The 14,332-nt window shown below is 36.3% G+C and overlaps 5 protein-coding genes across 7 annotated transcripts; 2 read left to right on the forward strand and 3 right to left on the reverse strand.

The window, feature by feature from the left end:
* Nucleotides 1–14: 14 nt before the first annotated feature.
* Nucleotides 15–4,068, reverse strand: LOC123003583 (katanin-interacting protein-like). 2 transcript variants are annotated; one of them, XM_044396410.1, is made up of 11 exons: nt 3,676–4,068; nt 3,496–3,625; nt 3,341–3,442; nt 3,022–3,290; nt 2,399–2,934; nt 2,152–2,349; nt 1,964–2,101; nt 1,784–1,918; nt 516–1,472; nt 331–461; nt 15–269 (listed from the first exon to the last, which is right to left on the reverse strand). In XM_044396410.1, the coding sequence occupies exons 2-11, from the start codon at nt 3,597–3,599 to the stop codon at nt 128–130; spliced, it is 2,712 nt and encodes a 903-aa protein (XP_044252345.1). In that variant the 5' UTR covers nt 3,600–3,625; nt 3,676–4,068; the 3' UTR covers nt 15–127. The 2 variants fall into 2 exon arrangements, with proteins under 2 accessions (XP_044252345.1, XP_044252344.1); XM_044396409.1 differs by having other exon boundaries at nt 16–269; nt 3,496–3,631.
* A 1,347-nt stretch (nt 4,069–5,415) lies between these two features.
* LOC123016214 (elongator complex protein 6-like) lies at nt 5,416–6,669 on the reverse strand. Its single transcript, XM_044416475.1, has 2 exons — nt 6,511–6,669; nt 5,416–6,251 (listed from the first exon to the last, which is right to left on the reverse strand). Exon 2 carries the CDS (start codon nt 6,238–6,240, stop codon nt 5,497–5,499), a length of 744 nt encoding a protein of 247 aa, XP_044272410.1. The 5' UTR covers nt 6,241–6,251; nt 6,511–6,669; the 3' UTR covers nt 5,416–5,496.
* LOC123004096 (brain mitochondrial carrier protein 1-like) lies at nt 6,261–9,512 on the forward strand. Its single transcript, XM_044397210.1, has 9 exons — nt 6,261–6,545; nt 6,756–6,925; nt 7,330–7,570; nt 7,618–7,825; nt 7,872–8,116; nt 8,499–8,659; nt 8,707–8,947; nt 8,994–9,201; nt 9,251–9,512. The coding sequence occupies exons 2-9, from the start codon at nt 6,760–6,762 to the stop codon at nt 9,497–9,499; spliced, it is 1,719 nt and encodes a 572-aa protein (XP_044253145.1). The 5' UTR covers nt 6,261–6,545; nt 6,756–6,759; the 3' UTR covers nt 9,500–9,512.
* LOC123016212 (diacylglycerol kinase epsilon) lies at nt 9,504–12,104 on the reverse strand. Of its 2 annotated transcripts, XM_044416472.1 has the most exons (10): nt 11,836–12,103; nt 11,674–11,788; nt 11,417–11,622; nt 11,199–11,367; nt 10,653–11,149; nt 10,458–10,603; nt 10,242–10,410; nt 10,025–10,190; nt 9,832–9,977; nt 9,504–9,781 (listed from the first exon to the last, which is right to left on the reverse strand). In XM_044416472.1, the coding sequence occupies exons 3-10, from the start codon at nt 11,588–11,590 to the stop codon at nt 9,659–9,661; spliced, it is 1,590 nt and encodes a 529-aa protein (XP_044272407.1). In that variant the 5' UTR covers nt 11,591–11,622; nt 11,674–11,788; nt 11,836–12,103; the 3' UTR covers nt 9,504–9,658. The 2 variants fall into 2 exon arrangements, with proteins under 2 accessions (XP_044272407.1, XP_044272406.1); XM_044416471.1 differs by having other exon boundaries at nt 11,417–11,788; nt 11,836–12,104.
* LOC123016211 (DNA mismatch repair protein Mlh1) lies at nt 11,641–14,310 on the forward strand. The gene is made up of 7 exons (XM_044416469.1): nt 11,641–12,201; nt 12,252–12,451; nt 12,490–12,917; nt 12,968–13,194; nt 13,241–13,446; nt 13,496–13,932; nt 13,981–14,310. The coding sequence occupies exons 1-7, from the start codon at nt 12,025–12,027 to the stop codon at nt 14,277–14,279; spliced, it is 1,974 nt and encodes a 657-aa protein (XP_044272404.1). The 5' UTR covers nt 11,641–12,024; the 3' UTR covers nt 14,280–14,310.
* The last annotated feature ends 22 nt before the right edge of the window (nt 14,311–14,332 follow it).

Below are 14,332 nucleotides of genomic sequence, written 5' to 3' on the forward strand. Positions count from 1 at the left end.
AATGGTTTATTCCAGTAACCTTACAATACAATACAATAAAATACACAAATGTAGCTTTACAAAAACCATACATTAAAACTTGACATATCTAAAAAATACAAAAAATGTATTTTGTACAAAAACGTGGTTAGTATGAAGTGTATCCTCTATCGTATAAATTAACTGAGGTAAAAGGTCTTAATGCTGGGTCTGCTTCTGGTAGAGAACCCCCAGTTGTAGTCCTCACGTCTTGGTCTAACAAAACAACATCTTGCGAGAAAGCACTTTTTCTAAAAAAAAAAAAAAAACAAAGTATATGCAAAAGTCCTTTTAAAAACTTGAATTACGTACCTTAAAACATCATCATATTCTTCACCTAAAATAGCTTCATTTTCTGTAAAAACAACAGTCTGGTAGCCATCTTTATTCACCGAATATTTATGTAAAGTTCCATTATAAACTAATAAATCGTCCACTAGAATCTATACACAAATGTTTTTAACACACGTTCAAATTTGAAAAATTTTTAAAATTACCCCAAACTCTTTAATCCCCCTCATTGGTGTCTTTGAATAATTCCACAACTTGACCAAAGAAACAACAATAGGTTCGTCCATAACGACATAAATCCGATTTAAATGTTTGGGTATAATGGGGGCTAGCCACGAGTGTGACCCTGTATGGTCATTATTAACCCCATCTATGAGTTTATTGGGAGTTCTGACATCCCCTATCAACTCCGGTAGCGAATTTACACTCTCAGGATACGCACAAATATTTTGCTCATCTAGTAAAATCTTTTTCCCATACTGGTTATACAACTCCAAACCATTCAGACCGCAGTAATATTGGTCCCCCCAAGTCGAAAAAATAACAAATTGAATAACAAAACCCTCCGGCATAGCTGAAGGCTCATAAAGCTCGTCTTGATCTAACAAAGACGGCATTTCATTATGGATGTCTCCTACAGTCAATTCTTCGACAAACTTAATATCTTGGACGTAATCATAATGTTGATTTCCTGGCGCTCGTCGCAAAATAAAAATCTCGTTCTTGGTTAAAGGATTTTTGACAGGTTTGCCATCCAAGAGGATTTTCATAGCGCGAACTCCAGCGTAAGAAGTTTCCAAACTGCTGTTATAATTCCAAATTCTGATCCCTGACACGTATTTAAAATCGTCAAAGTTCATTCTAATGATGACTTCTTCACCAAATTCAAAAGGGGCGCACCACATGTTTGTATCATCATTTGTGATGTTGACTCCGTCGATTAAGTTCGATAAAGTGTAATTATCACTTTTTATATTACACGTCAAATTGTTTTGTTTGATGTTGATAACTGTATCATTGTCTTGGACTAATTCAAATCCGGTTAAACCGATCATTGTGAGGTGACCCCAATTGGATAAAAGGACAAGCTCTATTTGACTTGCCCCCAAGAGAATTTGGTCCGTGGGGGAGCTTTTGGTAGCAGGTCCCGTTACAGGACGAATCTGAATCAGGACCATCATTATTTTATACAAAAAACAAAATAAAACCTATACAAAAATTAAACAAAACAAATAAAATTTAAGACAAGAAATCACACAAATCTTTAAGTAAAAATAAGTTTCTTTAGATCCAAATCTGTTATCAAAAGCTGTTGTTACTGTGTACTAAATTAAGTTTTTGAAGATACCTATAAGTAGGTAATTTAGAAAAATAAAATTTGTCATCTTGACCGATTTTTGCTTAAAAGATGTAGATTAGAACATTATTGTAATTTAATAAAAAAATACGCAAAAAATATATTTCCGAGACTTACGTCAGAGATCAAAGCGGACGTTGGGGGCCGTTCCATAATGGTCGGAGTAGCAGGCCCTGACGTAAGAAAGGAATACGAAGAATCATTTTTCGATATGCTTTCCAATATTTCATCGTCTGTTGTAAACAATATCGTCTAAAAAACAGCATGTCACGGTGCCAACTTAAAAAAATCACTCACATCACCAAAAGCTTCAATACTGCCCAACATTCCACCACAAGCTTTCGCAATTTCGCCTTTAAAAATTGCCATATCGTCCAGAAACATCACGATATCTCGGACACCTCTGTACGAATGAATTCGCGATTTGTTATAGTTCTAAAAAAAATTTACCAACTGCAAACTCATCATCAAAATATAATTTTTACCCAAATCCGTATCATAGCTAAAGTCTCAACTTTTTCAAACTCGATTGTTATAATGTGGCTGCACCCCATTTCAAAAGGCGCCAACCAAATATGCATATCATCCTGAGTCTTGCAAACTCCATCTAGCAAATTTGTAACGACTCTAGGATCAGCGTTACATTTCGGTAAAACATTAACATCCGGAGGAACTGCTGTTATCTACAAATTTCCTTGTTACCACAAATTATTTTTACAAACAAAATCTAACTTTTTTCACTTTCACCAACTTGCCATCAATCCCAAAAATTTCAATTCCGTTCAAACCCACGTAATATTTATCACCCCAAGTGGTCAAAATGTCAATAATCAAAGTTTGCCCCGAGGGCAGCTCCGGAATTATAAAAACACTCTCTTTCGCTACTTTCACTTTCGAACTTTTACTCTTGTATTTCGAATTCGAGTTGTATTTGAAGAAAGTGGGCCCGTCGGGTTCACCCCCTCGTTCTAAACTATGCCGTTTAAGTCGTTCAGTAATCCGTTCATTTTCGGCCAAAAGCTCCGAAATAATCTCCTCTCGAAGCTTGTTCTCCTTGTCAATATTGAGTTGATACTCTGATAATTTTTTTTCAAACGATGAGTCGTATCTCCGAGGGTACATTTCGATTTGGCTTTTCGAAGTAGTCGATTTGTGATAGTTCGACATTTCGCTCCTGCTTCGATTTGGCACAGTTTGGTCTAAAAGTGAGGGGCTGTACGAACCGACCTCGTCGTTTGAGAAAATCGGTGACAAAACTGAATCGAAATCTACAATAATCCCAGAAAAACACAAACATGGGGAGTAGTTTTTATTGGTTTTTACACAAATTTCAGGATTGGGGACACTTCACTTACCAATTTTCGAGTCTAGTATAAAATTTTTGGCACTGTCGAGACGCCCTTTGTGAGATTGTTTGAAATGGTCGAGGCTTTTCCAGGATTTTTCTAGATCTTCTTGGTAGGGATCCCGGTTTAGGGACTTCCAGTCAAATTTTTCGTCAAGAGTGGGAATTAGATACTCGGACTGGGTCATCGCGATGTTGGATACACTCTTTTCTTCGAGTAACTGGGAAGCGAGAGATGATCTACGACCATATTTGGCTGAAGACGACTCGTGTCTCCTCCTAAAATAATTATAGGTATTAATAACCCGGCGCATCCACCAAAAACTTACCGATTTCGAGAATCTAGGCCTTCGAAAAAATTCTTCACATCTAGACTATAAGCCAAACTTTTATTTTTCTCAACTCGATTATTATGACTCTGGACTATTTTTCTACAAAATATTTATTTATCTCTTCGTTTAATTAAACTTATCGCAAGCCTTACTGAGATATTTCTTCCAGCCACTTCGGAACTGTTCCATGTGATGGTATATCGGTCGAATTCCTCCCATTAAACTCTTCATTCTTCGTTGGGATATTCTGATCCATGATAATTCACCACTACTTAAATTTCTCTACAACTATGACCCATGACGTTATCGATTAAATCAATTTATCTTACAACCTCCTAGTAATTTTCTCGAAATAATGCTCGATCACATTGCACTTTAAGGGTCAAATTCTGACGTTATGGAATTTAAATGAATTTCCTCACTTTTTGTTTTGGTTGCATGTTGCCATGCCAACAATTCAGGCTTTGAGGAAAGGAGGAAGTAATGACCCAAAGGCTGTGCAAGAATTCGTTTTAAAAGGACAAAAGATTTCATTTTAAGGAAAACAATAAAAGTTTTATCGATAACACATATGTCATAAATCACGGCTTTGAGGTAAATAGGTTTTAGCCTAAAAAAAAAAACATTTGAAGTGCTCCGATTCTTTCTAGTTTACATACGAATAATTTCAGTAAAAATATACCTACATATATCAATGGAAAACCTTAATTTAAAAAATTAATTTGCATTGTATTTTTTTGAGTATTTCAAGTACCGTGCGATCAAATAAAAAATAAATTAGAGTAGGCGTCGATTAAATTCTACAGTTGGCAACACTTTGGCTGGGAATCTGGGCTGGAAATTTTCCACACAAACTGAAAGTGAAAATGACCATCCACCGTTTTCCTTTTGTACAACAATAAAAAATTTCTGCTCTAAAGAGAACATTATTTCGCTCAAAAGGAATTAAACGCAAACTTGTCAAAAGTTTCCGCTGACATTTGAAGTCAAAAATCAGGATTGCCATCTGAAGGACTTTAATCACCGCTTACTCTAATTTATTTATTTTTTTGATCGCACGGTACAACAAACCTTTTTTATCTGCCCCGCCCATACGGTTTTCTTAGCGACCAATAAAATATGTCTCTAAGGCGGTCAGATTTTAACTGAATTTTTGATTTTTAAATTTTTGTTACAAAAATGGACTTATGAAGAATGTTTTGAAAGATTTAATTATAAACACAATGTGTTAAAGAAGGATTATATGTCAGTTAAGTGATTTTGATTGTTGTGGATTAATTTATTTAATAGAACAAATTGCCTTTTAGAGTATGAGAAAATATAAAATATTTGAAACATGCAAGTGTAAGGACTATCTTGAAAATAAGTGCCTGAAAAAGCATAAATGATTAAAAAATAAGAATGCATGATTCGCTACTTTCACAGAAAATATTTCTTTCCAACTGACATTGTGGGAATTCTCAAAAACATGATTTCTTATTTTATTTATTAATTTTTGGCGTGCTTTTCTAAATTGGGCTGAGTTTGATGGTTACCCACATTTTTTTCTAGCCACGATCGAATCGTGACCGAAGTTCGATTTTAATTGCTGATTATCTAACTATTCTTTTTTTTAACATAAAAAACAATTCTATTTTTATATCTACATATTCTAAAATTAATAAAAAATAAAGAGTGGCTTTTCTGCCTGCCATTGTTACATTATTAAATAATTCCTTTCTAAACTGTAAAAGAATGAAGCCAATTTATTAGCAGGTAATAACATTGCTATATAAAGCACTAGTCCCTTTCTGAGACACTTTAGTGAACTGTGTTTTCAACTTAGTTAATTTTTTAATACAAATCAGTCGAAATACCTTGACATTTAGTAATAGGTACCTTAAAAACAGAGCAGAATACTTAAAAAAATGTTATGTGCTGAACAGGACTATAGTAGCACTAAAGAAGTAAAAATCTTATTTTTTAGCTTTGATTTTGTATAATAAATTAAAAAAAAAATGTATATTTAGTTTCCTCTTCATTAATACTAATTTTGTGGGAGGAAAAAAGGAATGAATACATTTAGACTCGCATTTAATCATCGTTGTTACTCATTTATTAACTTGCAAACAGTAAAACTATAAAATATAAAAAAGCAAAAAACAAAAATCAGTCTATTTGTATAAATTATAAACCGACTCTCCCAAATGAAAAGTCTTAATTCCCTTATCGTAGGCTTTAAAATGAAACTGTGTAACCTGCGCTTTCCCTGATTTTTCAATAGTCATAACACCCGTGACTTCCCTACTGATTCCAGTTTTCAAAGGCAAAACCTCTATAACAACATCAGACACATAATTTAAATTATTACAAATGATTTCATCAGGTTTACTACAAACGTGCGTGTTAATCACAACAGAAACCCGATCATCGTTAATAAGACTTAAACAATAATTTATAAAGCTTATAATGTACTTAAGATCGATTCCTAGATCTAACAAATGGCTAATATCGTCAATTATTAAATAGGCACGATTGGGGGTGGTTGCTGTAAATTCTTCAATACTGTTTTTGATACTCGTGAAAAGGGCTTTAACGATTTGCTCCTTATCATCAATTAGATAATTAGTCCCGTTTCCAATATCCTCCACAATGTCCTTAAGGGGTTCAATGGTTTTAATACAACCCTCTTCAACCTGTTTGAGAAAATCGTACCCTAATCTCTTGCCTACATTGTGATAATGACCTAAAGTATTGTGTAAAATCACAAAACATAGCTTGTTATTTTCAAACAAGATCTGTTTGATGAGGTGCGTTATGACGAAATTGGAGTCAATATTTCCGTTTTCTTTGATCGAGATGACTTTATCCGTGGATTTGATGTCAAGCGAGACCAACAAGGGGTTGATGGTGGCCATCCTCGCGATCCCTGGAACCAAACCCCATCCTGGTTAAAAACTCGACAGAAACGCCATTACATAATCAATAAGAGGTCAAGGCAATCACTCCATTACAAATGAGCAAAGTGCATCTAGTTTCGCAGAAAATTGCTCAACCTTGACGACCAAGTGCCGATTCACGTGTTGCAAGACCATGAGAGGGTTCACTAGGACAATGAGGACGTCCGAATTGCTCCCTCACATGACCCCTCATTAACATCGTTAAATGCAACACAAGAGTGGGCCTACCTGCACGAAACCGCCAGGAATCCGCCCCAAAACACGTAAGTCCACTCCAGCACGCCTCAATCCAACATAAAACGCATTTTTCGCGACATAACCTCAGAAATAGTCGCCGCTAGGGGGCGCGGATTTTGCGCTAATTTTTGAATTATTCGAGAGCTTTGATAACATGATACGTTAAATGCTTGGCGTTATCATTGGGATTGAGTGTGTGAGTGGTGGTCTTGACGAGTCATCAATTTTTGTTTTAGTATAATGGCCAAGGAACAGAAACTGTCCAGGTGGTACTTTGGGGGCATTGCTTCCGCAATGGCCTGCTGCTGCACGCACCCCCTGGATCTGCTCAAAGTACAGCTACAGACGCAGCAGGAAGGGAAGACTTCAGTCGTACGCTTAACCGTAAACATTGTCAAAAAGCAGGGTGAGAGTTTTATTAGAAAAACTGCTAGAGTAGGATATAGATCCTGAGGAATTCTTCAGTAAGCCCTGTAACATGTAATTATCGACGAGTTTGATTGATAACGCATGTATAATTAATTATTTGGGTAAACAAGTTCCACTATTGCTAATTAAATGCAAACTGGGCGAGACTGGCACCAAGTGACATTGAAATTAATTTATTATTTTTTGATGAGTTGACAATTTGAGTGATGTTTGGGAATTTTGAATCTTGGGTTGGCACCATGGAGGTGTTCAATCACAAAAACAAAAACTTTAATTCCACCTTTTTCGCTTATTAATAATTTTACGCACATAAATTAAAGTCTCAATTAACTTAAATAACACAAATAATACCCAATTAGTAATTAGTTTTATTATTTCAAGGGGTTACTGCACTTTATAATGGCTTATCCGCCTCATTATTACGACAACTCACGTATTCAACGACTCGTTTTGGAATTTACGAAAGCGTAAAGCAAATGATGGATAAAGACAGCAGTTTTTCGGCTCGAGTAGCACTTGCGGCCTTTGCTGGGTCTGCTGGAGGTCTCGTGGGAACCCCCGCCGATAAAATCAACGTTCGGATGCAAAACGACATCAAACTTTCCCCTGAAAAACGCCTAAAGTAATAAATCAATAAAAGATTCGCGAAGAACACACTGTTTTTTTCAGTTATAAACACGCCCTTGATGGTCTTTTGCGCGTCTATAAGGAGGAGGGGATTCCCCGGCTCTTCTCCGGTGCCACTGCAGCCACCTTTCGTGCGGCTTTGATGACTATTGGCCAGCTCTCTTTCTATGACCAGATTAAAAAGACTCTCTTAACTACCGATTATTTTGAAGATAATTTGACGACTCATTTCGTTTCTAGTCTTACTGCGGTAAGTTTGAAATAAATTGGTAGCCCTGTATGTGATTTTCATCTAGGGAGCCATTGCTACCACCTTGACACAACCCTTGGATGTTCTCAAAACGCGTACAATGAATGCTAAACCGGGCGAGTTCAAGGGAATGTGGGATATAATTCTTTATACTGCCAAACTAGGACCGTTAGGATTTTTCAAAGGATACGTACCGGCGTTTGTAAGGTTGGCACCCCAAACGATTCTTACTTTCGTTTTTCTTGAACAATTGAGGTTCAATTTCGGGTATTTCCCCGAGAAAAATCAATAAATGGTTTATTAGGCTATTTGATGTTAAGTAAAATATTTATGACTCTCTGAGAGATTAAAAATGTCCATTTAACAGGAATTTAGGTTAAGTAACAACAATGTTGATTGTGTGTTTAGGGGAAGTCTTGTTTTACGTGTGTAAAATATTTCAATTTATGGTGATAATGTTGCAATATTGTTTTACCTACCAAGTCATGGAATACTGTCTTTATTGTTTTTTTTATTATTTATTTTTAAAACTAATACACTTGTTAACATTAGTTATATATTTTTATAACACATTATTTTCCCAAAATAAAAAATATCGCAGTTAATGAAATTTTCAATTAAAGTAACCATTAATCAAAAATGACACTGTTTTTTTTGCTCATTGCTAAATGAGCACTTCTGACAAAGTCCCACGATGGTACTTCGGTGGAGTTGCTTCAGCGATGGCGACTTTCTTCACCCACCCATTGGATTTAATCAAAGTACATTTACAAACCCATGCTGGTAAAAAAATATCGATAATAAACCTCACCACAGACATTGTGAAGCAAAATGGTAAGTGTCCATCAATCCTTTATAGACAAAGCCACAACAAATTTAAGGTTTTCTAAGTCTATACAATGGTCTCTCGGCTTCCATTTGTCGCCAACTCACTTATTCTGTCATCAGATTCGGTATTTACGACACTGCAAAACTTTACATGGAAAAAGACAGTAGTCTCACAAGTCGAATTTTTATTGCCTTTTTTGCAGGTAGTTTCGGGGGTTTTGTGGGGACGCCCCCGGATAAAGTAAACGTTCGGATGCAAAACGATATAAAATTACCCCCAGATAAAAGACTCAAGTAATTACAGTTTTTATCACAATCAAAAATAATTTTATTTTTTCAGTTATAAGCATGCTTTTGACGGCCTTTGGCGCATTTATAAAACGGAAGGTTTTGCGAAACTGTTTACAGGGGGTGGAACTGCTTCATTTCGAGCTGGGGTCATGGGGGTGGGACAATTAACCTCTTATGATCAAATCAAAAGGGTTCTTTTAAGGACAAGCTATTTTGAAGATAATTTAATTACACATTTTACGTGTAGTATGGGAGCTGTAAGTCTTTTTTCAAAGTTACAGAGTTCTGAATTTCCGGAAATTCTAGGCTGTTATTGCCACAACGATAACTCAACCTTTAGATGTGATTAAAACACGGATAATGAACGCGAAGCCTGGAGAATTTAAAAATGTTTTAGATGTTATATTGTTTACAGCAAAGGAAGGACCGTTGGGCTTTTTTAAGGGCTACGTCCCTGCGTTTTTAAGGATAGGGCCTCATACAATTATAACTTTTATTTTTTATGAACGATTGAGAATGTATTTTGGGTACATACCGGAACCGAAAATGAAATAAAAACTTATTTTTACACGATTTATTACAACATAGAGATTAAAAACATGATATAAACATTTAACACAAAATAAAAATTTGTACTGGAATATTAAAAATGTTAAAAACTTTAAGTATCACGGCAAGAAACGGGGAATAAATACTTTATAAATGCATTTGTTTCTAACTTCTACTCTGATTAATAAGTACAGGACATTTATTGACTAAAGTCACTTTTATAACACAAGGGTGTTGCTCCCAAGGCTCACCATCGATCTGAATTGGTGATTTTGACTTAAGCCGTACCTGAAACATTTGACTTAAACCATTTTATTAAAAATTTCCAAATAAAGCACCTCAACTGTTTTGGCTTGACCTAATTTTAATGGAGTGGAAAGACCAACTTGTAGTTGTGCAATATGAAAGGAAGAATAGATTCCTAAAACTTCTAAAACACCATCATGATATGACTGGGCCGGCTTTGTGTTATTTCCCAAAAGACCTAAAATGTCCAAAATGAAAAAAAAACCCAAACTGGTGAGATTTTACCCCATAAATTGACCCCCGCGCCCCATGATGGTATATTTAAAATAACAATTGATTCCAATTCAGGCAAATCGATTTGTTTCCCATCCAAATATAAGTCGATTTTTTGTTCCAAATTCTTACAATCTGACGTAACCACTTGTTGGGTACCGAAACATAAATAAAGTATCTACAATTCAGTCTTTTTTAGTAAAAAATTATAACGTGTTAACTAACCCACTTTATTAAAAATTCTACTCCCGAACACATAGAATAAGCTATCTCGGGTCTTATGGAAATTCAAAGCCACCTGTGCATCAACTCCAATCCCGATGTAATTATACATATAGAGTGTTTTGTTCGGAATGCGTAGCCCCAAGTGTCTCGAAGACGTTATTTCAACTCTCCACCTTAAGTCAAATTAATAACAAAATAAAAACCAGTAAAAATATAATACCGGTCCAATTGGGCCAATCGCGCATTCTGGACATTTTGTAACACTTCTCCCACATCCAACTCTGACGGATTTTCCTTCCCCCACCCCAAAACCCTACTTAAGTCATTTCCGGTCCCTAGAGGCACAATCGCAAGAGGCGGCTCCGGCTGAAACCCTCCAAATTAACGCTTGAAAAACCCCCAAAACAACAATTACGTCCAAATCTAATTTATGTGAAGTTGTCAAGACCCATGCCACTGTTCCATCTCCTCCCCCCACTAAAACCCTTATTTCTTTAGGAGCCAAAAGTACGGCCCATTGTAACGCCGCTGGTGGCTTCCGGTCACTCAAATCTATAACCTGGACAGGATTCAAATATTTTCGGAATTCAGACAAGAGCAGAGCCCCATCACTGTTGCCTGATTTTTTATTTGCCACTACAACCAAAGGCGTCCAGTTTTTCCATCCAGGATCTTTGACTCCGCGGAGCAAGAGGTGTTTATTGAGAGCTCCCTTCCGACGTGCCACTTGCACGCACCAGGGTGGAACTATCATGTTTTTAAATGGGCCAAAATCACACTCTTTAGGGAGTTTTGGAAGACAGTCGGTGTGGACAGTCCTTTGACACCAACAGCACTGGTAGTCAATCAAACCAGGCTCCATTGAACAGTCCTCGTTGCAAAAGCAACAGATAGCCCCCAGAGGCAAGTTCCCTTAAAAATATGCAATTTTCATTTAATTTTCTGATTTATTTAATGATACCTTTGACCCAATGGTGCGCCTGACTGTCATTATTACTCGTCACGATTTTACACTGCAACTTCGCGTTGGCTTTTTTAACGCATTCTGGGTCAGCACAAACACCACAACAATCGCAATAAACCCCAATGCCATTAATTAAAAAAGATTCACAAATTGAGCAATACCATGCCTATAACGGAAATATTAAAATTGAAAATGTGAGACTTTGGGGGGGTTACCCGTGCGGTGATTTTAATGGGGGTCCAACTGTGATTCTTTGAGGAATCTCGTATAGGGACATTACCGTCACCACTCAACCATTTAAAAAGATAAAAACTTATAATACACACGATAAAAGTGCTAAGTACTGTAGGAACACTCAAAGGAGGTGTTAAGTCACCCACTAACCACATTTTGAAGTTTAAACGATAAAACTTACTGAAAACTGCCATGATTTTATTACATTTTGTCTGATATTTGTTATTGACAAAAATACAGGATTCAGTCCTATGTCAATAAAGGGCTGCATTTGTACAACTTCGCCACTTAAGGGTATCAAGGTGACACACACGGTAGTTGAAAATCAAGCAGAAGCTAATTACTGGAGACAACTAAAAACAAATTCTTTTTTTACTGACATTACCACTTCTGTAGTGACCTCGAAATATTAATTGCTTGTTTCACTCATAAACACGTCCTTAAATTGGTTTTACACGTCTATTATTAAAATTAAATACATTTCAATAATTATAAACAAAACTTGTTGTCATGCTGTCATCTGTCAAAAACGTTGACGCGCATAAAAATCCCCAGATTTGAAAGTGCGCGGTTGAATTTTTAGGTTAGAATGGAAGAACCAAAAGAAATCAAAAAATTGGATGAGGCCGTAATTAACAGAATTGCGGCCGGAGAAATCATACAAAGACCGGCAAATGCCCTTAAAGAAATGATCGAAAATAGCCTCGACGCTAAAAGCACAAATATCCAAATTATGGTCAAAAACGGTGGCTTGAAGCTACTTCAGGTCGGTTTTTGTGATAAAAAGTGTCCATAGAAATACATTCCGTGTTATAGATTCAAGACAATGGCACAGGGATCCGTAAAGATGACTTTCCTATTGTTTGTGAGCGTTTCACCACTTCAAAATTGCGCGAATTTGACGATTTGCAGAATATCTCGACGTATGGTTTTCGGGGCGAAGCTCTGGCTAGTATCAGTCATATTGCACATTTGACTATTGTCTCAAAAACCTGTAACGAACTGTGTGCTTATAAGTGAGTATAAAACGGTTTGAGTTGACTGAATTGATTAGGGCACAATTTGTTGATGGGAAGCTCCAAGGATCTCCTCTACCGACTGCGGGGAATCAAGGGACTATCATCACAGTCGAAGATCTATTTTTTAATATGTCAGTCCGGAAAAAAGCGCTGAGGAGTCCAGCTGAAGAGTATCAAAAAATTTCTGAAGTTGTAGGGAAATACGCAATTCATAATAGTAAAGTGGGGTTTGGGTTAAGGAAATCGACTGAAAATAATGATATAAGGACTCCGCCCGATTCCACGTGCGTTGAGAATATTAGAATTATCTATGGAAATAGTATTGCAAGAGAAGTGGTCGATTTTGAGCTACAAAATGACATTTTAAATTTTAAAGCGAGGGGGCACATGACAAATGTTAATTATTCGAGCAAAAAATTAACTTTTTTACTGTTTATCAACAACAGATTAGTCGATTGCAATAGTAAGTTATGTCGGTTTTATTAAATTTTTATCAATTGTATTTCTTTTAAGACTTGAAAAAATGTATTGATCAAGTTTACGCCACTTATCTCCCAAAAAACAGCCACCCTTTTGTTTATCTAAGCCTAGAATTAGATCCTGTAAGTGTCGACGTGAACGTCCACCCCACCAAACACGAAGTTCATTTTTTAAACGAGGAACAAATCATTGAGGCAGTTTGTGGGGCCCTTGAGACCAAATTGTTAAAGTCTAACAATTCCAGAGTCTACTATACTCAAGTAACAAATCGAATTTGATTCTTCAATTAATTTGGAAGGGTTTTAGGCTAAACTTCCGGGGGTCCAGGTCGAAAATTTGCCTCTCAAAGACCCCGACAAAGACAAATCTAAAATAAATCCTAAAGAATTGGTCAGAACTGACGCAAATGAGCAAAAAATTGAAAAGTTTTTTGGGGCTCCACTCGACCAAAGCACGTCAAAATCGAAACAAACGGAGGTGTTGAGTGCTCCCTTTATTTCAAAAGTTAATAGGTGCTTCGTTTTGTTGTATTTTTTGTTTTAATTAATTAGATTATTTTAGGGTTGAAACCGAATTGGCCAGTATTTTAGAATTACGCAAAGACGTTGAAAAAAATTGTCATAGAGTGTTACGTGACCTTTTCTCTCAACATGTTTTTGTGGGGGCTATTAACCCGTTTCAGGCTCTCATTCAATATAGCACGAAATTGTTTCTGTGTAACACTAAAAAAATCATGTCTGAATTGTTATATCAGTTTATTTTGTATAATTTTCAAAATTTTGGTTTTATAAATTTTGCCAAGCCTTTACCGGTTTATGATTTGGCTTTGCAAGCGTTGGAACTGTCGGAAGTCGGGTGGACGCCTGAAGATGGGGAAAAGACAGATTTGGCACAAAAAATTACTGATATTTTAACCAAAAACGGGGAAATGTTGAACGAATATTTCTCGTTGAATATTGATGAAGGAGGACAGTTGGTTTCTCTTCCGTTGATTTTGGGTAATTTAACGAAAGAGTTGCTAATTAATTTGTTGCATTTTTTTTTAGATAATTACACGCCTGATATAGCCGGACTTCCGGTGTACATAGTTAGATTAGCGACTGAAGTTAATTGGGAGACGGAAAAGGAATGTTTTGATACTGTCGCCAAAGAAACCGCTCTTTATTACTCCAAAATGAGCGAGAATTCAAAGTGGGAAACCAATGACTGGAAATGGGTAACCGAACACGTGGTTTATGCAGCAGTCAAAGAATATTTTATCCCTCCGAAGAAGTTCACCGAGAACGTGGCAGTTCTCGAAATCGCTAATTTGCCTAATTTGTACAAAGTATTCGAACGGTGTTAATAAAATTTTGAAAAAATTCACTTGTTAAGTTGGTAACCCATGTCCCCACCACT

The sequence above is a fragment of the Tribolium madens genome, unplaced genomic scaffold (genome assembly GCF_015345945.1).
Source record: "Tribolium madens isolate multiple individuals breed KSU strain unplaced genomic scaffold, Tmad_KSU_1.1 Scaffold_1;HRSCAF=32;Tcas5.2_LG8, whole genome shotgun sequence".
Taxonomy (NCBI): domain Eukaryota; kingdom Metazoa; phylum Arthropoda; class Insecta; order Coleoptera; family Tenebrionidae; genus Tribolium; species Tribolium madens.